This window comes from Delphinapterus leucas, unplaced genomic scaffold (genome assembly GCF_059928025.1).
Source record: "Delphinapterus leucas isolate spDelLeu-1000000601 "Yukka" unplaced genomic scaffold, BTC_Dleu_Yukka2 spDelLeu_asBTCV2_sq25, whole genome shotgun sequence".
Lineage (NCBI taxonomy): Eukaryota > Metazoa > Chordata > Mammalia > Artiodactyla > Monodontidae > Delphinapterus > Delphinapterus leucas.
The window spans coordinates 13,464,340-13,486,729 of record NW_028322234.1 but is presented as its reverse complement, the minus strand read 5'-3'; the positions used below and the strand labels follow the sequence as shown (position 1 = coordinate 13,486,729).

Here is a 22,390-nt window from a genome sequence, read left to right as displayed (position 1 = left end):
CCACCCCTCTGGCTTGACTCAGCTTCCTAAGCCATGGGCCACCTTATAAGGGCGTGGCGGGCGGTGGTGCCAGCAGGGACGGCATTAGGTGGCCCACTGCCCACTCCACAGGAGCCAGGAACCCCCTTTGGGTGGCTGCAGTGAAGCAGAAACAAAGGGCATTGAAATGGGGCCGTTGAGAGGCTGGGACCCCAGACCTGGAAGGCCTGTGTGTGGATCTCAGAGGCCAGTGGCCCCTCAGCACTCGAGAGGACCTGGCTTGTCTCTGCGTCTCTGTGCCCATCCAGCAAGGGTGGGGCGGCCGCATGCCCTGGGGAGATGGGGGCTCATTCGCCTCGTTCCACTCCACATCCCTGTCCTTAGAACAGTACCCGGCTCTCAGATGACCCCCAGTAAGCGCCAGGGAAGGAGGGACTGAGGCAGTAAGAGTCCGGGCGCTCTGGAGAAGGGACAGGGCTGCTCACAGAGCTAGGAGGGCAGTGAGCCCATGTCCATCCATATGTACTCGGTTCCAGGCGTGGCGAGACCTGGTCAGTGCAGGAAGCGTGTGTGTGTGTGTGTACATGTGCACGTATGGTCAAAGGGGTGTGTGGGTGTGAGATAGTGTGTGATTGTGTATCTGAGCGCATAGGTCTGCGACTGTGTGTGAGTGTATGTCAGAGCGTGTGTGCATGTGCACGCAAGACTGTGTGTGAGGTGGTTTGTGAGTGTGAATGTATCTGAGTGTGTGGGGTGTAAGGTTGTGGGTAAGTGTGAGTGTGTGAGTGTGAATGTATCTGAGTGTGTGGGGTGTGAGGTTGTGGGTAAGTGTGTCTGTGTGGATGTATCTGAGTGTGTGGGGTGTGAGGTTGTGGGTAAGTGTGAGTGTGAAGGAGTATGTGTCTCTGTGCGTGCATCAGGAGGATGGCTTCTGGGGCTGCGCAGCATTTAGAGAGTATGGGGATGAGTCAAGAGAAAGTTCCTGAGGGACCAGAAGGTTCTGCCTCTCAGACTGCAAATTTAAGCCCTGGGTATTGAATACATTTTATTTTTTGTATGAAATACACATTAATTTGTGATAAGTATCTGAGCAAACTCTGCTAGTGGATTGCCCTAGTAGTTTCTTTAAATCGGAAACCCAGAGCTGAACCATTCTCTTGGGCTCTTTGCAGGCCAGGGTTGGGGTTGGCGGGGGAAGGCAATGTGCTTCTGAGGCTGGGGTCCCCTGGGCTCAGCACAGAGACAGTGGACCCCAGCCCCAGCCCTGGCCACGTGTGGTCTTTGTCTCTGAGGCCCCCACTACTCCCCAAATCCAGCTGTGCTTATGGGGCTCCAATCCTCGCCTCCACCACCTACTCCCCTCTCCCAGCTCTGAAGTTGGGAAACCTACGCAGCCTTCCCAGCCCAGAGAGATCCTTCCAAGTCAGCACTCCTTGTCCATGGCCCGTCTCCGCCCCAGGCCAGCCACAGACTTTGCGGGACGCCCCAGAGTGGCCCCCACTGTCCCCCTCTCAGGAATGATTAACTCCTGGCTTGGTGGCGCACCGTGGCTTGGTCTTTGGGGCAGGTTGTCCCTGGCCAGCTGGGCAACAGGAGGAAAAGGTCTTCTGCTTCTGATGGGAGCCATCGTCTAGAGTTTGTACCACTCACCAAAAGCTAGAGCCCTCAGTGCCCGACAAATTCGGGGGGCCCTCAGGGGCCAGAAGCAGAACCAGTAGCCTTGGGGAGCCACAGAGTCCTGGGGTGGGAGGGTTATGAGCCCCCCACGAGGTGAAAGAAAAATGGTCCCCCCTTGACAGGGGAGCACAAGGGAAGGAGACTAGAATCAAGTGCATGGCCAGGATCAAGTCCAGCTGACCTGTGGACCCTCAGGTGCTGGTTGGGGGCTGAGCTTGGGCTGTGGGAAGGTGCTCAGTGACCTGAGGGTGCCAGGCAGGTGAAAAATGGGCTGCTTTTGTCCTGTGACTGTCCTCCTGCTGCCTGGAGACCAGATGCCCCCTCTCCAGGAACTGGGCGAGGGCGCCTCTGTGGCTGAGCTGTCAGAGCCAGGTCAGGTGAGGTCCAAGGAGAGCCACACTTCAGACGCTGTTCCATTTGAGACCAGAGCCTTTGCTTTCGGCACAGTGCTGAGCTGGAGCCAGTGTCCCTGAGGCTCCCAGGAGGGTGGGGCTGGACCATCCCCAGGAGGAGTAGGAGAGATGGGCCGGCACTCACCCGGCACATGACAGGCCAAGAGCAGGATACTGATCAGAGCCTGTAGCTCTCACTCTGACGCCATCAGAGCACAGATTCCTAGCACTTTGACATGTCCCTGGCTTCCCAGCCCAAGGGGAGTTGACTCTTCTGGCCATTGGCAGCACCAGACAATTAACAGTAGAGAATAATTGCTTCTGGCTGTGCCAGCAGCCCACTTTGGTTGATGAGACAGGGAAGGTCAGATGCTGAGGCAGGGCTCCCAGGACAGGCCACAGCTGGGGACAGGGACCAAAGCTGTCAGGAACAGCCACCAAAGCAGGGGCATCGGCACCCCCAAGGTCGCAGCAGGGACCCTGAGTGTGACAGGGAGCCTTGGCCCCTGGTCCTGCTGAAGACTCAAGGGTGTCAGTTGAGACTTGGTGTTCAAGCGCAGGGACAGCAGGAGAGCCCAGGCGCTGGCCGTTGCCCTCCTGATTCCATCCAGGCGCTGGACTACAAAGGCAGGGATCCCAGTAGCCAGCCCCCGGGGCAGAAGGAGCCGGCCAGGCCGTCAGCTAGACTGGGGTGCGTGGGGATGAGGAGTGACCAAGTGGACAGACCAGAGGTGGGAAGCCTGGGGCGAGGAAATGTCTCTGGGTGACCAGCAGGCTCACTGGTCCAGAGCCGGCAGGACAGGGTGGGCACCCTGCCCAAAGCTGACCACACATGTTTCTGGTCCCCAGACAGAGCTGTGACCTGGCCCTGCTCTCAGTTGAGGAGCCTGCCCACCATGGCGAGCCCCACTCTGAGCCCCGACTCCTCGTCCCAGGAGGCCCTGTCGGGCCCCACCTGCTCCCCCACCTCTGACTCCGAGAACCTCAGCCCCGATGAGCTAGAGCTACTGGCCAAACTCGAAGAGCAGAACAGGTGAGTTGGGACCTGAGGGAAAGGGAGAGGCCCCAGGGGTATAGCCTGGGCCCCAAACAGAAGTTGCTGGTGCCACCTCACACTCAGAGCTAGACCTGGCCCTGGGCCAAGTGACAGCTCCAACAGAGGCTTGACAAGGATGTTTGCCGTCACCTCCCACCAGACGGTTCTCCCATTCAGATGAGGAAGCCACAGTATCAAGGGGCCCAGTGGACCTGGCCTTCACTTCTCTAGCCTTTGTTGAAGGGAAGAGTAAATCCTCTGACTCTGGAGTTGACCCTTCCCACTTCTCCTCTGGCCCACCCCCTGTTTTAAAGTGTAGGTTTTATTATTAGGCCAGTATGGCAAGGCCAGCAGATCAGGAGATGACTGCCATTGAAAAGACAGTTTGGGGAATTCCTTGGTGGTCCAGTGGTTAAGACTCCATGCTTCCACTGCAGGGGGCACGGGTTCGATCCCTGGTCAGGGAACTAAGATCCCACATGGCGCGCGGCATGGCCAAAAAAACCCCACAAAAAACCCACAGTTTGTTACGCACAGATTCCAAGAGGAGGGGCACAACACACCATGCACCATGCAGGGCCGCCCGGAGAAGCACCAGGGTCAGTCAGGAGGCAGAGGGAATGAGAAAAATGTGGGCAAGAGCCTTTATTGTGGTTTCTGCCAGAAGGAATGGTGAGGCAATGTAATCAGGCTTAGGACTGGCTAGTCTGAATACCTTCAGCAAGCTGGGGGCATAGGGGCTGGGCCTATTTGTCTAGTACCTGGCCCTGGGGTGATTAGGGCAGAGGGATAGTGGCCCTGAGTGCAAGAGCCTAACAGAGGTGGGTGGTTTGTGGGTTCTGGGTTGGTTGGTTTGCATATGAAAAGTGCACTAGCAGGCAAGTCCTTAATTATCTCTAGGAATCTGCTAGGCCTGGGAGGGGCAGTCCCTCCTGCGTCAGGGAGGCCCCAGATGTCAAAGCCTCAGAAATAGGTGGTTCATGCAACCCCTTGCTAGTTGGGTGCCCCCAGCCAGCATCACACCCTCTCTGTACCTCGTCTGTAAACAAATCTTTACAAAACCCGCCCCACAGGGTTGGTACGAGACTAAATGAGCTACTCCCCATGCTTCTCAGCCCAGGGCCGGGCACAGAATGGGACACATGAATGGCAGCCTCTCCATCAGTACCAGGGCTCAGAGAGGTTAGGGCACTGGCGAAAGTCACTCAGCAAGTGCCGCTCAGAAAAAACAACTTAGACCCAATCCCTGGTATCCTCTGGGACCCCAGGGAGGAGGGGCCAGGCTCTTTGGGACCCAGGGGCCAGGGTGGGAAGCTCCTGCAGCCTCCCCCCCCACCCCGCCCCGCCACACTCAGGCTCCTGGAAGCCGACTCCAAGTCCATGCGCTCCATGAATGGCTCCCGGCGGAACAGCGGCTCCTCGCTGGTGTCCAGCTCCTCAGCCTCCTCCAACCTGAGCCACCTGGAGGAGGACACATGGATCCTGTGGGGCCGGATCGCCAACGAGTGGGAGGAGTGGCGGCGCAGGAAGGAGAAGCTGCTCAAGGTGGCCCAGGCGGCGGGGCTGGGCGGGCGGCCAGGGGACGGGCAACGTCTGTCAGGGGCCCCAGCACGAGCAAAGGGCAGGACTGGAGGTGTGTGGGCACTTTCGGGGTGCCTTGCCAGGGCCAGGGGGATGGGTGTGGAGATCAGGGAGAGGCTGGCACCCCAGGCACCCTCCTGCTTCCCACCCGTGAGTTCCGTGATGGGCTGGGGCGGCGCATTCAGCCCCATGGACGCCGCGTGCCGTGCAGTGGCTCGGCCGAGCTCTGGGCCCTGGGTGAGGTGTGGGTGGACCCGATCTCAGAGGCCGGGCTAGGCGGCCATGGGGAGGCTGCGCTGGGATGGGGTACAGCCCGGCCTCCTGATCCCACCCCCCGACCCCCCCACCCCCACTCTGACCCTGTCGCCAGGAGCTGATCCGCAAGGGCATCCCACACCACTTCCGGGCCATCGTGTGGCAGCTCCTGTGCAGCGCCACGGACATGCCAGTCAAGAACCAGTACTCGGAGCTGCTCAAGATGTCCTCACCTTGCGAGAAGCTGATCCGCAGGGACATTGCCCGCACCTACCCGGAGCATGAGTTCTTCAAGGGCCAGGACAGCCTGGGCCAGGAAGTGCTCTTCAACGTCATGAAGGTGAGGCCCCCTGGCCCCACGGAGAACCGCTGCGGTCATCAGGCCTGGCAGGACCCTGCCCTGACTTGCATGTGTTCCCTCGCAGGCCTACTCCCTGGTGGACCGGGAGGTGGGCTACTGCCAGGGCAGCGCCTTCATCGTGGGCCTGCTCCTCATGCAGGTAGGTGGCCTGGGCCCGGCCCATCCCGGCTCTGTCTGCCCCCAGGAGGTAGACAAAAGGAGAGTGTTCCCTCCATCCGGTGTCCTCCTAGGTCAGAACCTCTCTCTGTGTCCACCTGTGACCTCTGACAGTCTCCCAGCCAGGCCCCCAGGGGGTGAGCACAGAAGGCTGGCCACCTGTTCTGTCCCCTATCCCGTCCTAAGATTGGAGGGAGGGGTACGCCGTCCTACTCAGTCACCCCCCAGGGTTGGGTGGGACATTCAGGCTTAGGTCAGCCAGTGTGATGTTCATGGGGCTCGGGGTTTCCTCCAGAGAATCCAGCAGGCTTAGGAGGGGGAGAATGGAGTTGGCTGGGAATGGACCAGAGGATGCCTCTACCGTGGGCTCTGGAGGTGGCCAGACCTGGGGTTCAAGTCCCAGCTCCACTGTTTCCTGCCAGGAGGCCTTGGGCAGGTGACTTCAGCCTCAGGAGGCTTCCTGTCATTGAAACAGGGTGATGATATTTACCAGAGAGGTTTGCTGTGTGGGTCCGGGCAGCCCAGCACTGTCCACATTCAGTAAAAGTAAATAGAGCAGAGATAAGCAAAGCCATAAGAAGAGCAGTGGGCGCCCCCGCCCCCCCACCCCCACTCACAGCCCCCTGCCCGCCCACCCCCAGATGCCCGAGGAGGAGGCCTTCTGTGTGTTCGTGCGGCTGATGCAGGAGTACCGCCTGCGGGAGCTCTTCAAGCCCAGCATGGCAGAGCTGGGGCTCTGCATCTACCAGTTCGAGTACATGCTACAGGTGAGTGGGCCCAGGGGCGGTCCCGCCTGCCCCCTCCTCTCCACCAGCCCACACCTACGGGTGCTAACGTCGGCCGTCCCGGCGAGTCTCTTTGACTGAAAATTCCACGCCTGAGAAATCACATCCAGACGTTCCAGCTCAGAGAGGGGCTCTACTCCCCAAGGGGCCGTAAAGCACTGCCCTGAAGGATGCTTTGAGGGACCAGGCAGGGGCCAGCCCTTTCCAGTGGGGGCTCCTCAGAGCTTGGAGCTCCCAGAGCCATTACGGCCAGGGTGGAGGGGTCAGCCTGGCTCAGACACACCCACGGCGCCCTCCTGTCTGCTCCCTGGTGTGGCAGAAGGAGGGAAGGTGTTGTCTGCCTGCCTTTGCTGATTACTGGAGAACCGCAGCCGCCTCTGTTTATACATAGGGGCCCACTCCTGGCTGGCAGAGAGAGCCGGTATACGTGTGTACACACACACACACACACACACACACACACACACACACACACGCCTGCTCTGCCACAGTGGGCAGGACGCACCCAGTAGTGAAAGCCCCCTTCCTCAGGCCCAGAGGATGGAGAGGTGCTGTCGGTCAAGGGGACCGGTAGTGCCAGCAAGCAGGTGTTCCAGGGCCACAGAGAAGGAGCAATCCCACCCCAGGCTGGGGAGCTGAGAGCTCCCGTGGTGAAGGAGCTGGCCGCCACCAGAGAGCTTCTGAGTCAGGAAGCCCAGGGCAGGCCGGGGGACAGCCCGAGGGTGTGTTCTCCCAGTGAAGGACCTGCGGGGGGTCCTACCGCCTTCTCCAGCTTCAGTTCCCCCAGTTTCTATCGCTTTCCAGCAGTCTGAAGTTCAGACCAGTCAGACAGGCATCCCTTGAGCATTGCTGGGCGCGAAGCACAGAGCATTATGGGAGGCGGTGGTGAGCATCCCACGGGCAGCTGGGCCTCCTGCCATCCCTGTCCATGTCCCCACCTAGTGCTACTCAGAGCTCTGGGGTACTGCCGCCCCACCCAGAGACAGTGCGGGGTGCTGCCCAGGGCAGGTCAAGGAAGGCTCCCTGGAGGTGCAGGCACTGAGGCCTAGCACTTCCCGGTGGAGGGAGCCTGTGGTGCCGACAGCTGTGCCCAACACCCTCCTCATGGCGCCTGGCCTCCTCCCCCGACCCCAGGAGCAGCTCCCGGACCTGAACACCCACTTCCGCTCCCAGAGCTTCCACACGTCCATGTATGCCTCCTCCTGGTTCCTCACGCTCTTCCTGACCACCTTCCCACTGCCCGTCGCCACGCGTGTCTTTGACATCTTCATGTACGAGGTGAGGACCACATGCCCCTTCCTCTCCTGGCCACTCTGGATGGAGTGGAAACGATTGCAGGGCTCAGGGAGGGGTCGGAGGGCTCCCAGGAGAGCATGACCAGAGATGCACTACCCCCGCCTCCTTCGCAGGGCCTGGAGATCGTGTTCCGGGTGGGCCTTGCCCTGCTGCAGGTGAACCAGATGGAGCTGATGCAGCTGGACATGGAGGGGATGTCCCAGGTGGGCCAGGAGGGCCAGGGCGGGCGGGCTTGCCCCCCAGCAGGGGCACCTGGGCAGGTGGAGCCCTTCTGAGAGATGGGGAGGCCCTGGACTTCCTGAGCGCCCTGATCCTTTCCCATCACCTCTGCGCCCCACCCCCAGGTCTCCATGGAGGACCGGGGTGGGGGGGTGCCTGGGGAGCCCCAGGCTCTGCCAGACACATCCCAGGGCCAGCAGCCTGGCAGCAGGGAGAGAGGAAGGCCCAGGCCGAGCCCTGGGAGTACCCCCGCTTCACCTGCCCCCAGCTCTGTGTCCCCAGAGCCTAACATGGCAAATAGTAATACTGGCCAAACCAGGAGGCCTTGGGTGTGGTTTTGGCCCCAGCAACCAGGCCGGGCGAGGGCACAGGAGGGAGTGAGGGGTCTGGGGCAGACTCTCGTCCTGCCTCACCACAGCCTACCCCAGCTGCCCTGCCTGCTGAGAAGAGGCCGGCCTGCATCTCACCGCCATGCTGCATCATGCAGGCCCCCGCCCCCTCCCAGCGTCCTCCAGCTGGTGCTTCAGGGAAGAATGCACAAAGGCCACAGTTGTGTCCACGAACACGGGCATCCATTGTCCGCAGCTGCCAGAGGGGCCAGCTGGGCTAGGGCGCGGGAGCCAGCCTGGCCCCGAACTGCAGCAAGCTGTGTCCACCCGGCAGCTTGCACTTAACTCTTTGCAGAGGTTCCTGGGGCCCCAGGCGAGCAGGCAGACCACTGAGGGGTCCTCCCTCTGGCTTCCTCCACACCACCCCGATCCTTCAGCCTCTTCCGTCTCCTCTCACTGCCCCTGAGGCAGCGGCATGTCTCCCCCTTCCTCCGTGAAGGTCCTCTGTGCTCGGACCCCACCCACACTGACACCTGGCCTTTGCCCTCAGGAGCTCCCGAAGCCACTTTCCCTGCACACAGAGGTCCTGGCTGCAGGCAACTCCTTCTCATGATTCCTGCTGCTCACACTCGCTCACTCAACCCACACAACAGGCCAGGTGATGGCGAGGGCCCAGGCCGACCGGCTCTGGCCGTCCCTCCTGGTGTACCCAGGCCCTCCTCCAGGGGAGCAGGGTGCCGCAGGGGCTCGGGTGGCCCCAGGTGGTCAGGGCCCGTGTGTCCGTGACCACCCGTGTCCCCACAGTACTTCCAGAGGGTAATCCCCCATCAGTTCGACAGCTGCCCGGACAAGCTGATCCTCAAGGCTTACCAGGTCAAGTACAACCCCAAGAAGATGAAGAGGTCAGTACCAGGAGGTCAGGGTGCTGGCAGAAGCGGGGTCCCCGAGGGTGGGACAGTGAGCACGTCGGCCCTCCCCTCTGCAGGCTGGAGAAGGAGTACGCAGCCATGAAGAGCAAAGAGATGGAGGAGCAGATTGAGATCAAAGTGAGTCCCCGGTTGGCCTGGGCAGTGTTGGCGGGAAAGGGGGGATGGTGGTGTGGTGGATATGCCCTTGGGAGCCCCCTCGACGGCCGCTAGAGCGCAGCCCACCCAGCGCGGGCCACACAGCAGGGGGTCCTTAGGCTCTGAGAGGTGGTCCCTCGGCCTGCCTGTCCTTTCACTCACCACCAGGCCGGCATGGGAGCAAGGCCCGCCCCCCGCCCCCCACCAGCACTGGGGACACGGTGGTGAACAGGGCCACTGAGATTCAACCTCCAGCCCTTTCCCCTCCCGGTGGTCTCAGGCTGGGACTGAAAGGTCCAACCCTCTCATCACAGGACTGGGTCCCCTGGCAAGCAGCACCATCCTTAGGGTGGGTGGGGGTGGGGCTTTCCAAAAGTCATCTCATTAACATAACAAAGACACCTTTATTCCTCTCCTCACTTAGGAAATTCCCAGGGTTTTAGGAGCCTGTGCCAGGACCAGGGACAAAGACCAAGTATATATTCCTTGTAAATCACAATATCGTAGAGGGTTTTCTGGGTGTGCAGAGCCTCTGAACCCAGACGTCCCTCCATCTCCTTCCCTCTGCTGTCATCCCTCCAGACGTGATTTTGGTTATTCCCTCAAGAGGCGTTTAGTGAGCACTGTGTGTCAGAGTCACAGCAGGACTGAGGGCCCCCAGTCCAGTGGAGGTGGGGGACAGACACAAACACAAACACCAGCACAGCCTGGCTCGGTCCTCTTCAGGGGCAGAGTCCCACAGTGGCTGGGACTGGAGTTCCACAGACCAGAGTTCAAATCCCAGCTCTCCTACAGAGCAGCTGTGTGACCTGCCAGGAAGGTGAATTCACCTCTCTGAGCCTAAGTGTCCCCTTCTGCAAAATAGGGATGACGCTCTCCTGTTCAAATAATTATTATTATTAACCACCACCATCATCGTCATCCCTACCTCCTCTAGAAAGGCAGAGACAGAACCTAGATTAGAATCCAGGTCACCTGCCACCCATACCTGAGTGGCGAAAGAGGGCATCATGGTCCTGGCCCTGTTTGTAAGTTTTTGGGAAATAGTCTTGTGTCCTGAATTTTTAAGCATCTCCCTTTCTCAGGAATGGCAGCTTTACTGATGCACCAGTCCAAACGTGTATGTGTGTTTTGCTCATGCACAGACAAGGGCCTGCTGCCATATGGTGACCATGATGGCTCAGCAGTAGGGAGGGACACAGCGGATCCTTAAACCACATTCCCAGCCTGGAATATTATCACTAGAGGAGACTGCGTGCCCCAAGGGCAGGGCAGATGCCTTCTCCCCTGACCCTGCCCTGTGCCCTTTCACCTTTCGCCTGTTTAAAAATGTACCTGGGATTTGTTTTAATCAGGTATGGTGAGGTGACAGACACAGAGACAACTGCCTTCAAAAGAAGAGTTTATTACTCACAGGAGGGGGCACACCTCTGCACGCAGGGCCACATGAGGAAGCACCAGGGTGGGTCAGGAGGCAGAAGGAGAAAAGCATGGGCCAGAGCCCTTATTGTGGTTTCCACAGGAAGGGATGGGCGAGGCAGGGTAGGCAAGTTCAAGAGAGTTCAGGATTGGCTAGTTTGAATAATTTCCAGGCTCTGGGCTATAGGGGTGGTCCCTAGCTGTCCTGGAACAATTGAGAGCAGGGGAAATACTAGCTTGGTATGCGAGAGTTAGATAAGGGAGGTGGGTGGGGGCATGGGCTCTGGATTGGCTGGTTTGCCTGTGGAAGGCAAGCTAGCAGGCAGGTTGTCTACTCTCCCTAGGAATTAGCTAGCCCTGGGAGGGGCAGTGCCTCCAGGATTAGCAAGGCCACAGGATGTCAAAACATCAAAAATACAGAAAAAAAGGGACTTCCCCGGCAGTCCAGTGGTTAAGACTCTGCGCCCCCACTGCAGGGGCCACAGGTTCAATCCCTGGTTGAGGAACTAAGATCCTGCATGCCGCATGGCAAAAAAAAGAAAAAAAATTTAATAGTGTGATTAGTACATAGGCCCCCATAATCCTTGTTCACTCCCTGTCTGGTTTTCCCTTGGGAGGAAGAGGAGAGAGACGAGTTGTTGCCCGGCACATCCAACTCTTCCAGGGATGGCTGAGCTTGTGGCATCAATGCATTGAAGCCAGAAAGGGGGCAGACATTCCAGGGGTCAGGGGTCAGGACTCTGGTTCTGGATCCCTATGAGCAACAGAGACCTGTGCCGGCAACAGCTCTGACCCCAGTGAGCCGGGAGGCTCGGGCAAGACACTGCCTGCCTCTGACTCAGTTTCCCCTCCCATGACATGAGTCAATGCCTGCCCATCAATCAAGTCTGCAATCCTCTCTGACCACAGTTGCTTCCTGGGAGTGCTCTGGGTGTTTCCATCGCCTGTTTCTCCCCGGTAGAAACCAGGCAGTGTTCTGTGTGATCCACAGGGAAGCAGGACCCTCACTAATCCGCCTATCAAAACTATTTCTGTACCCACTGCTTAAGGGGTACGTAGATAGAAACTAGGTGCAAGGCAGATGTGAACCTCCCCTGCTTCTCAAAAGGCTGTGAGGGAACCTAAAACCACAAATATGTAACCAAGACTACCAGCACAGGATGGAAGGCGGAAGCAAGGAGACCATCTCCAGAACCCCAGCCGGGGGAAACTGACCACTCTTGGGTACAGCTGGCTCTCAGTGGGTTGTGGAAATGTAGTTGTCAAACTGAAAGAAGCATGTGTTCAGCAAGACCTCTTCCCCTGGACCCAGACTCTGAGTTTGTCCTCTGAGAATTCAACCCTGGCACTCCAAGTGAAGCAGTGAGGGGGTGGGGCCTGTCTGCGAGCGGCTTCCCCCAAAACAGAGGCCTTTGCCCTGTGGAAGGCGTCACATTGGCCCTTGACAGGCTCAAGCGTGGGGTAGAAACAGGCTCCGGAGGAGGGACCACCCCCCCCCCAACACCCCCCACCCCCTGCACACACAGTGTGTAGCCACCAAAGTGATCACATTATTTTTACTGAACCAGAGTTTGTTTTTAAAAAAAACACCTGGTGGACCATTCCAAACGGGAATTGGCCTTGACTGGTTTCTGGAATCAGTGACCCAGAGCGAGAGACACTGGTGCTGTCCTGCCGGGAGGTGGCCTAGCCCTGCAGGGACAGCCGTCTGTGTGTACAGAAGCAGGCGGCGGGCTCTGACGTGCTTTCCCCTCTCCCCGCATAGAGGCTTCGGACAGAGAACCGGCTTCTTAAGCAGCGGATTGAGACCCTGGAGAAGGTGAGGGGTGTGGCCACCAGCCTGTGGCACCGAACCCTCCCAGCCCCAAGCAGGACCCAGCAGCCAGAGGGCCAGCCAGCCTCCCGCCCCAGGCGCCGCGCCCCACCCCCCCGAAGCCTGTGGCGTAAATCCCAGAGACCCCACCACAAGCCCCACTGAGATTTGGGCCGCTGTATAAATTTGGGACTGTGGCGAAACTTTGCTTGAGGAGGGATTGAGTTATAACCCTGCTAACTGCAAACACGGAAATCCATTTGTGCCCGGTGCCCTCCCGGGCTGCCTGGGTGCGGGCTGCTCGGACAAAGGAGACAGGGTGGGGGAGAAGGGGGCGGCCTTGCACTGTGGAGGGGCTGCCATAGCCTTGACCCTGGCCCCCAACCTGTTTTTAAAGATGGGAGTAGAGACGGGGATCCTCTACTTCCAGCTCCCCACTCAGTTTTGCTTGACCCTCCACTGAACACACGGAGTAGGTGGAATTTGTTGCCCTTGCCCCAAAGCCTTGATTCTTGCTTTGCCTCCAAACTAAAATGCACCCACCGGGCCCAGTGCTTCCCTCCCCTGACCCCCTCCCCGGATGGCACCTCCTCACTCACGAGTGAGGCCCCCGCCTGGCGGCCCCCATGAGTGGCACCGCCCTCCCCACTCACACGCAGACCCCTCTCCAGGACGGAGCTGGCTCTGGCTTTGGTCTTCCTCTGGGTCCTCTCCTGCTGGTTCTCTGGTTCTCTGGTCTCACTCCTCTCTCCCTGCTTCTAGAGACAGTCCACTGCGTTAGTGACAAGTGGTTCTTGTCTGTCTCTCCCTCTCTCCTGTCCCCGCGCCTTCTGCTCTGCCTCTTCCCCCTGTCGCTCGGAACCCCTCCACCGGGTAGGAGAGCGCTGCTCTGGCTGATAGGCTAATCCAGGTACTGTAGCTTTTCGTCTCCCGCTCCCACTTCTTCCTGGTCCCCCGCACATGACCACCACACCACCTCTTCCCTGGCCGCTGCCATCCCCCGGGGGATGAGGGGGGCAGGCCTGGAGCTGCGCATGGGGGTGACTGGGGACCGCTTCTCCCGGGAGACAGAGGCTTCCCTCTGGGGGAGGGGGCGTGCGTGTGAACGCGTGGTGCGTGTGGGCGCATCTGTGAGTGTACCCACACGCACATGCACAGGTTTCCTCCCTCCAGGGGACACAGGTGGGGACCCAGGAGGGCTCGGGGACCCTGAGGCTGCATCAGCAACAGGCCCTGGTGTGTGCACGGCTGAGCCTCCCCAATACACACACACACACACACACACACCTTCCGGCCCCTCACGCTCTTCTCTGCTCCCACCTGCAAGGCCTGCCATCTTCTTTCACTCACCTGCTTCTGCTGCTGCCTCATCTTGAATGGCTTTATCTGGAAGCTTCTGCCCACTACCTAGTGGCTCTGAGCCTGGAACGGGGGGCCTAAACTGGGTGGGCTGAAGGGATGAGGCTGGGGGGGCCTTGGGCAGGTGGAAGTCCCGGGCTCCAGGACTGGAGAAGGCCCCGCGAGAGCTGTATCCCACCCCCCGACCTGGCCCTAAGGAGCCAGCCTCTGGGCCCTTGGCTACCCCCACATCCTCAGTGTCACCAGCAGAGCCCAGCCTCTGCTGTGCCATGTGCCCTGGATAAGGAGTTCTTTCTCCTCACCTGGGACAGAGGCTGAGAGCCAGAGCCTGGGCCCTGGGCGGCTGTGTTCCTCCAGGTTCCTCCCAGAGTGTCCTGTTCCTGCCGGTCCCCCCATCCCCAGGCCCCGTGGGTCGCCCCATCCCAGGCTCTGAGTGTGGGAGGCCTCAACCCTCTTCCTTCCGCCCCACCTCCACCCTCTCTGGGCTTCGCCTGGAGTGTGAGCAGAGGGTCACGGCCCCCTGTCCTCGCTGTGCTCAGGGGCAGGTGACACGAGCGCAGGAGGCTGAGGAGAATTATGTCATCAAGCGGGAGCTGGCAGTGGTGCGGCAGCAGTGCAGCTCAGCGGCCCAGGACCTGCAGAAGGCACAGAGCACCATCCGGCAATTGCAGGAGCAGCAGGTAGCTGGCTGGGTGGGCGGGGCCACCAGGGCCAGGCCACGCCCCATGCCCAGCTGCCTGCAGGGCTCTTGAGCACATGGCTCCAAATCAGCCCTGCCTCAGTCCCTGGCCCGCCTGTTCCTTGCTGGGGGGCAGGGGACCCACAGCAGAGTGCAGATTCTTCCCCATCCTCAGCAGTGAACAGCCCCACACCCAGGGGTATCCCGTGTTTTCCGTTTCCCACCCCCCAATAGGGTGTCTGGCCTTCCACACTGAGAGCAAGGCAGTCACCCTCCCCGGGCCCCAGCCTCAGCACAAGAGCCCCTGGGAACCAGCTGTCCCTGCTGGGACCCCTCCTTCCACCGATGGGGCTGTGATTCCTTGGGGGAGCCCTGGTGTCTCCCCAGGGTCTGAAGGGCTGTTGGGCTGTTATCGAACTAAACCCGGGTCCGCTCACCTGACATGTAGCAAAGCCAATCTACCAACACTGGGTTGTGGCGAAGGAAAGTAAAGCATCTATTGCAAACAAGGAGAACAGGCAGCTCATGCGCAAAAGAACCCATAAAGTCCCCAATGGCTTTTAGGCAGGGGTTTGTAAAGACGGTGTTAGGGGAGAGGGTCCTAGGATGCATGACCAGCTCATGGACCTCCTTCTGGCTGGTTGGTGGGGAGGTAACAGGGTGACGTTTCAGGAATCTCCGTCATCAGCCTTCTGGTTCCAACCAGGCGGGGGTGTGCGTGCTTGTGTTCAGCATGTAGTCACCATCCTCCACCTGGCTGGGGGTCCCAGTTCCTGCAGAACAGCTCAGAGATCCGTGTCAGATGGTTATATCTGTGTCCCTTCAGGAGGACCTAGGCGTCCTGTGACCTGCTGTCCTCATTAACTGCTTGCTGCGTTCTGGAACTCAGGGAAGGCCTAGGAGACTAAAGCCTTTTTCTACAAACAAGCAATGGGGACACCAAAGGGTTTTTGTACCTGGGAAGGCCCCACAGGGTCCTGCTTGGTTTCAATCCCCCCTTTTCTTCGAAACTTGCCAATCCTGATGGGGGGAGGGGTGGCACAGAAAGGCAGTAAAGTTTTGGATGGAGAGGTTAATCCTAAGCTTGGCAGGGGAACTCAGCTTTAGGGGGACTCAGTTTCAGGGCTTCCCCGGCGGGGCCAGCCATGCAGGGCAGGAGCTGGGACAAGGGAGAAGGTAACTCCTTCCAGCACCCAGCACTTTGCCCTCGGAAGAGGGTCTGGCCTGTGCCCACCAGTCTGAGCCGGTGAGATGGGGGTGAGGGGGCAGCCCAAGTCTGTTGTGGGGTCATGAACTTCGGATGGGTAGTGGGAGGACCCATGGGCTGGAGCACTGCAGAGAGTCCGCTTCTCCCAGAGAGGGCTTTCAGAACGTTCCTCCAGCCGTACCCAGCAGGCTGCCTGCCTCATGTGGCAACCCACCAGCAGCTGCAGCCTGCAAACTCAGCATGCATGCCCCAGCACAGGTCCCAGAGGGGCAGGGAAGGATGCTGTAGGCTCCCTGCGATCCAGGGCTGAACCCAGCAGGGCCTGGCAGTGAGCTGGGGGCAGGGGTGTTGGGGGGGGGTCCCTGATTTGGAGAAACCACAGGGTGCTCAAGAAACAGTGGGTGGAGACGGAAGGGTCATCCGCTGAGGAGGGCCCCCTCACCCAGGCCTGGAGACCTGGCCTGAGGGGTGCAAGCTGATTCTTCGCTCCCAGGTACAGGGGGGTGGAACTTCACCGTTGTTGCTCACCTGCATCCACCTCCCGCCCCGCGACTTCGAGTGCTGTAGCCCCACCTGGCTCTGAAGCAGCCAGGCCAGTGGAGAAACTGAGGCTGGGCTAACCCCACCCATGGCATGATGCCCCCTCTCAGGCCAGTCAGAGAGGCATTCACCTGCCACCTCTGAGCTCTGGCCTTTAGGGCCTGATCAGAGCTGGGTGAGGCAGGGAGGCTGCTGCAGGCAGAGGGAGGGAGTGCGGGAGGTGCCAGTGCAGCCCCTGAGCACCGTCTCCAGAGGCTCCTGGAGGAGGTGCAGCCTGGCAAGAGGTTGGCATGGGGCCCGGAGCCCATCTGAGCCAAGGGAGAGCCACTGGTACCCATGGGCCTCAGAGACCCCCAGTGGTCAAGGGCAGCGAGCAGACCTGGGCAGCTAGACAGGTGGGGGAAGAGGGTGGCAGCTGCCCTGCCAGGCTCCCCGGGCAGCAAGATGCAGGCCCCGCTCTGACCCCAGGGGCTGCCCTCCCCCACTGGCCAGGATTGTTTTGTTTTGGCCATGCCACGCGGTATGTGGGATCCTATTTCCCTGACCAGGGATCGAACCTGTGCCCCCTGCAGTGGAAGTACGGAGTCTTAACCACAGGACTGCCAGGGAAGTCCCACGGCCAGGTCTTCTTCATTGGGCCCACCCATCACCCCTGGGACTCCTAGCGTACCTTTGAGAAGCCCCTGGGCACTGACCAGAAAGGAGTCTCAGCAAACTCTTTCCCCATCTGCCTCATGCCACCCTCACCCTGTGGTTAGGCCACGGGCCACACAGCAGGAAGGGGTCCCCAGAGAACTCACCCTCCGTCCTCATCCCAGTGATCCTGGGAACCAGTCACTGGTGTCCCTTTCCATGGCATCCTGAGGCCATGGAAAGTCCCCTCTGTTCCCAGGACCCCTAGACACAGAGCAGCAGGGCCCCCATGGCATCCGGCCCCTCCGGCAGATCCGGAGTTTCTCCTCACCCCCCTCTCCACCCACAGCCCAGCCCTGGAGGTGGACGGGGTGGGGTCAGGCCTGGGCCCACAGCCCAGGAAGGCTGGCCCCCTCTGGCCACAGCCTGGGGCCCAACGCAGCCCCCTGCCCGCCCCCAGGATAACCCGCGCCTCACCGAGGACTTTGTGGCCCACCTGGAGACGGAGCTGGAGCAGTCACGGCTGCGGGAGACCGAGACCCTGGGGGCCCTGCGGGAGATGCAGGACAAGGTTCTAGACATGGAGAAGGTGCGACTGGGCAGGTGCTGGGGGAACCCTGGGGAAGGGGAGATGACAAGAGGCCCTAGCCAAGGAGAAGGGGCGGCCAGGGGGACCAGTGGGACAGGCCCTGGAGTCAGAGCCCCCTGCCCCAGCAGCCCCCAAGGAGCTCAGGGCACCTCCCTTGGCCCCTGCCTTCCTCTCCTTGGTCTCCACACCAGGGTCAGGGCAGATGGGAGTTGGGCCCCTCACCCTCAGACCCTCTCAAGCCCTGGAGGTACATACGTGCGTGCACACACACACACACACACACACACACACACACGAGCATACAAAAAGCAACACGACTCCACAAGGGGTGCGCCCGCCCTCATGTGCCAGGCACCAGGCCACTAGTGCGGAGGCCTTCGTGGGCTCCCTGGGCTGTATGTGTCCCCCTCAGGCCCTGGGTTCCAGGATGGAGAGGGGGAAGGGAAGGCCAAGGCCCAGGCCCATCAGGGCTGCTCCCCTCCATGGAGACACCACCCAGGGGGCCATCCTCTCCCACCTGCAGCCCTGCAGGGGGCACCAGGCCTCTTGGTCCCTTCCCAGCTCCTTCCACACCGGTTGTCTCAATTCCCAAGGCGCTGCCAGAGGGAGGTGCCCCGGCCACCAGAGGGCAGCACTCACCCACTGGCAGGAGCCATGCCCCCCACCTCCAAGCTGCGCTATTTTGGGTGCCCTCCCAGGTGGGGTGTCTCTGCCACAGCCTTGCATGGGGCCATCAGCCTCTCGGTCTCCAACTGCCGCCTGCCCAGAGCTGGGCTTTCCACCCCCTCCCTCCACATCAGAGGGAAATGTGGGCCCAGTAGGTCTGCCACCCCACCCCCACCCCAACTCCCAGACTCAAACGAGGGTCAGGGAGAGAACATCATGCAGCAAGTTGGCTTTTGGTCCAAGAGCCTGGAGCACGAATCTCTCATCACTGAGCCCTTGGGAGGCCAGGATAGGGCCTAAGCCGGCCCTCAGTCCATCCCCAGGGAGATGGTGCTGAAATCCACGGTCTTCTCTGCTCCAGCTGGGTCAGGTCCTGGGTCTGGGCCCGGAGGGTGTGGATCTCAGATTCCCAGGCGGGTAGCACCCGTCCTGTCCCAGCTAGTGTTACTAGCAGTCACATGTAAGGGGGTTGCCCTAGGCCAGTTGTGCCAGAGAGCAGGTGCTGTTATTACACCGATTTTACAGACCACGATGTCCAGCTGGGGCGGCAAGGGCGAGGTCTCCCCGCCTCAGGCCTGGTCCTTGTTCCCCCGGCGCATCCTGGGGTCCAGGGTGCACCCTCTCCCAGCCGGGCCGCCCAAGGCGGAGCGCAGAGGAGAGGAGAGCCGGGGCATGGGGCCTGCGGGAAGGGCCGCGTGGCCACGCAGCTCCCCTGGGCCCTGACCGCTCCTCTCCCCGCAGAGGAACAGCTCGCTGCCCGACGAGAACAACGTGGCGCGGCTGCAGGAGGAGCTGAAGGCGCTCAAGGTGCGGGAGGGTGAGGCCGTGGCCTCGGCGCGGGAACTGAAACTGCAGCTGCAGGAGCTCTCGGACACCTGGCAGGTGAGGGAGGGCCTCGCCCGACGCGCACGAAGCGGCCTCGGGGCTCCCAGGCGGAGGACGACCGCCGAACTCTCCCCGCAGGCCCATCTGTCCCGCGGCGGCCGCTGGAAGGAGTCCCCGCGGAAGCTGGTCCTGGGCGAGCTGCAGGACGAGCTGATGAGCGTGCGGCTGCGCGAGGCCCAGGCTCTGGCCGAGGGCCGCGAGCTGCGGCAGCGCGTGGTGGAGCTCGAGACGCAGGTGGGCCGCTGCCCGCCTGGGGAGGGGACCCGGAGCCCGGGGTCGGCCCCGCGGCGAGGCCGTGACCCCCGCCTGTCCGCCCCCAGGACCACATCCACCGCAACCTGCTGAACCGCGTGGAGGCGGAGCGAGCGGCGCTGCAGGAGAAGCTGCAGTACCTGGCGGCGCAGAACAAGGGGCTGCAGACGCAGCTCAGCGAGAGCCGCCGCAAGCAAGCGGAGGCCGAGTGCAAGGTGCTGCACCCCGACACACACCGCGCCCGCGCCCCCGTCCGTCCCGCAGCGCCCCTTGACCGCTTGTTCCCCCGCCCCCAGAGCAAGGAGGAGGTGATGGCCGTGCGCCTGAGGGAGGCGGACAGCATGGCGGCGGTGGCCGAGATGCGGCAGCGCATCGCCGAGCTGGAAATCCAGGTAAGCGGCGGGGCCGGGGCTGGGGCCGGGCTGCGGGGCGGGACCCCGCGCTGAAGTCCGGCGACCTGGCCCGCCCGCAGAGGGAGGAGGGCCGCATCCAGGGCCAGCTGAACCACTCGGACTCGTCGCAGTACATCCGCGAGCTCAAGGACCAGATCGAGGAGCTGAAAGCCGAGGTGAGCGCGGGAGGGGCGTAAGAGCCCCGGTGTCCTCGGCCGGTGACGGGCCGGGAATCGGCGCCTCGGGGAGCGGGAGAGGAGGGGGCCAGGCGGCCGGACTCCGTCCGTGGGTACGTCGGTCCACGCCTCCAGCGCGCGGGTCCCCCGCCCCAGGTGCGGCTTCTGAAGGGCCCGCCGCCCTTCGAGGACCCACTGGCCTTCGACGGGCTCGGCTTGGCACGGCACCTGGATGAGGACTCGCTGCCGTCGTCGGACGAGGAGCTGCTCAGCGTGGGCGTGGGCGCGGCGCTGCAGGACGCGCTCTACCCGCTGTCCCCGCGCGACGCGCGCTTCTTCCGCCGTCTGGAGCGGCCGGCCAAGGACAGTGAGGGCAGCTCAGACAGCGATGCCGACGAGCTGGCCGCACCCTACAGCCAGGGCCTGGACAACTAAGGCAGTGCCCCACGTGCTCGGAGCCCGGGGCCGCCGCCTGCCCGCTCCTTGGCCGCCGCCCGCACTTAACAAACTCCAGGCCCTCGGTGGTCCCGCCCACCCCGAGGGCCAGGACCAGCGCGGCAGGGCGAGGAGGGTAGGACCGAAGTCTGGGGATCCTGAGTCCCCTGGCAGGCCCACTCTCCCCAGCAGTGTTTACCCATCTTGGTCCGTAGCCCTCTGGGCCCAGTTACCTGGAGGGTCTGCCCCTCTTAACAGCCAGGGCAGGGGCGGACCCAGGGGTCCCAGGACTGGAGGAGCAGGAACCTCCCCCCTCCTAGCTGGCCTCCTTCTGTGACAAGGGTGGCCCGGCTGGGAAAGACCCAGAAGCTAGAGGAGGCCTGAGGAAGAAGAGGCCGCTCTAGGCCTGTTGTTACAACCCTGTGCCACCCTCGGGACCCTTGGCCTCTGGGGACAGATGGCCAGGCTGGGTTTTCCTGCCTGGGGCAGGCATTGTGGCCCCTGCGACAGAAACCAAAGCCCCCCCTACTGTGTGCAGGGCCGCGCAGGGTGTGGTGGCCAGCCGGAACCAGCCAGGGCCTGGGTAGTGTCTGTCCCTGCTTCTTGGGGGCCAAAGCAGCTGTAAGGAAGTGAAGAGGCCCCCCTCTCCCCAGCACACCACATCTCCCTCTGTGACAGTTCCATCACCCCAGCCTGGCCAGTGATGAAGGGGCTCCCCGACCCAGGCTAGCCTCCTCTCCAGGGGGTCCCCAGCCTCCACTTCCGTTCCTTCTCAGTATCCCCGGCCCCACTCTCCGGCCAGAGCCAGGCCCCAGGGGAGGAGGCCTCCCAGTTGAGTTGCCTCCCCGCGCCTGCTCATGGTGGTCCCGTGGTCTCTGCTGAGTCAGAACCAAGAACGGTGCCAAAATCCAACGATGCCCCCAGACCCCTGCCCCCTGGGGCCTCACGACCCTCAGGCTGACCCTCTCGGTGCTCCTGGAGCCTAGAGCAGCATCACAAGCAGTCTCCCCGGCACTTCCTGGGGTGGGGATCCATGCTCAGTACCCCCTTCCCGGTCGCCCACTCCTCAGTGTTACAAAGCCTGGGGACCAGGGTGGGCATCCGAGGGGCTCTCCCACGTGCCCCCCACACTGCCCACCACCATTTTGCACACTGCCTGTTCACACTCCACATGTCGCCCAGGCGGGAAAGATGGAAAATAAAGTGTATTTACACAGTCACGGACAAGGGATGCTGAGTGGGGCAGGCCTTGGGGTAGGGGAATCACCAGCAGCCATGGGTCCCCGGCCCCTTGTCCAGTGAAGCAGCAGGGAAGGGAGCAGGCTGTCCTTGCCCTTGGGAGCCTCCCACCTCTAAGAGAACCAGAGGTGGAGGTCATAGCACGCCAGTGCGGGTGGGGGTGGGGGGGCAAAGAGGCTGTCCAGGTCGGGTGCAGCATGGAAGAGGAAAGGACATTCACACGTACAGTGTGAGCATAAGTGTGGGCGTCGGAAGAGACGGTTAGTATTGTAGGAACGAGTCACCAAGGACCTGGGACGTCAGGCGTAGGGGCAGACCCTTAGAGCAGGGCATTTTCAGGAGGGTGTCTCTGGAGATGGGGAGGGAGGATGGGCCATGATTTCCCATCATGGGTGACTGGGTGACTGGGTGACTCAGCTGGGGCCTCCCCTGAGAGACACAGGGAATGAAGGGTCTTAGGGCCTCAGGAAGATTCAGTATCTGGTTTATTCAGCACCCACTTCCCAAGGCCTTCCGGGTGCTCCACTGTGCCTGGTTCTGAGGGGTCCCAAGTGTAGTGGAGCAGACAGACATTGGGGTGGGGGCGGGGACTTAGCCTGCACAGTAGTGTGGCAAGTGCCTAGACGAATGTGTAAGGAGATCAGGGAAGGCTTCCTGGAGGAGGGGGGCGGGGATCTGCAAGGGCATAAGCATAACGGTGAGACGTGGCAGGGACCAGCAGGAGGCACATGAGGTCTGTGAAGAAGGAACAGGAGAGAGTGGGCATGGCCAGACCGGGAAGGGGTTTTTCTAGTCAGGAGAAAGAGTTTGCACTATGAACTAAGGGCGCTGGGGAGCCATGGAGGGCTTAGGTGAGAGGGGCACCATCAGGTAGACTACAGTGTTGGGGGGCAGTGCAGAGGCAAAACAGCCAGGCAGTGGGGGGTTCCCCTGGGGGAAGAAGGCCCGGAGAGGCAGCATCCTTTGTGGGGTTGCC

The 22,390-nt window shown here is 61.5% G+C and overlaps 1 protein-coding gene across 3 annotated transcripts in view; it reads left to right on the top strand.

Annotated features, from left to right (window-relative positions):
- The window catches only part of EVI5L (ecotropic viral integration site 5 like), a 30,410-nt gene extending 8,447 nt beyond the window's left edge, over window positions 1-21,963 (top strand). The window contains exons 1-19 of one of the 3 annotated variants that reach the window (XM_022557260.2): window positions 2,902-3,081; window positions 4,440-4,629; window positions 5,036-5,260; window positions 5,346-5,420; window positions 6,079-6,204; window positions 7,357-7,500; window positions 7,632-7,721; window positions 8,871-8,968; window positions 9,052-9,112; window positions 12,315-12,368; window positions 13,240-13,272; window positions 14,261-14,401; window positions 17,241-17,369; window positions 18,777-18,917; window positions 18,999-19,154; window positions 19,241-19,387; window positions 19,469-19,564; window positions 19,645-19,740; window positions 19,897-21,963. In XM_022557260.2, the coding sequence (XP_022412968.1) occupies window positions 2,945-3,081; window positions 4,440-4,629; window positions 5,036-5,260; window positions 5,346-5,420; window positions 6,079-6,204; window positions 7,357-7,500; window positions 7,632-7,721; window positions 8,871-8,968; window positions 9,052-9,112; window positions 12,315-12,368; window positions 13,240-13,272; window positions 14,261-14,401; window positions 17,241-17,369; window positions 18,777-18,917; window positions 18,999-19,154; window positions 19,241-19,387; window positions 19,469-19,564; window positions 19,645-19,740; window positions 19,897-20,175 (2,418 nt within the window). In that variant the 5' untranslated portion in view covers window positions 2,902-2,944 and the 3' untranslated portion in view covers window positions 20,176-21,963. Of the gene's footprint in view, window positions 1-2,897; window positions 3,082-4,439; window positions 4,630-5,035; window positions 5,261-5,345; window positions 5,421-6,078; window positions 6,205-7,356; window positions 7,501-7,631; window positions 7,722-8,870; window positions 8,969-9,051; window positions 9,113-12,314; window positions 12,369-13,239; window positions 13,273-14,260; window positions 14,402-17,129; window positions 17,370-18,776; window positions 18,918-18,998; window positions 19,155-19,240; window positions 19,388-19,468; window positions 19,565-19,644; window positions 19,741-19,896 lie in introns of those variants that run through there. The other 2 variants (XM_089905519.1, XM_022557261.3) reach the window with 2 other exon arrangements.
- Window positions 21,964-22,390: the final 427 nt, after the last annotated feature.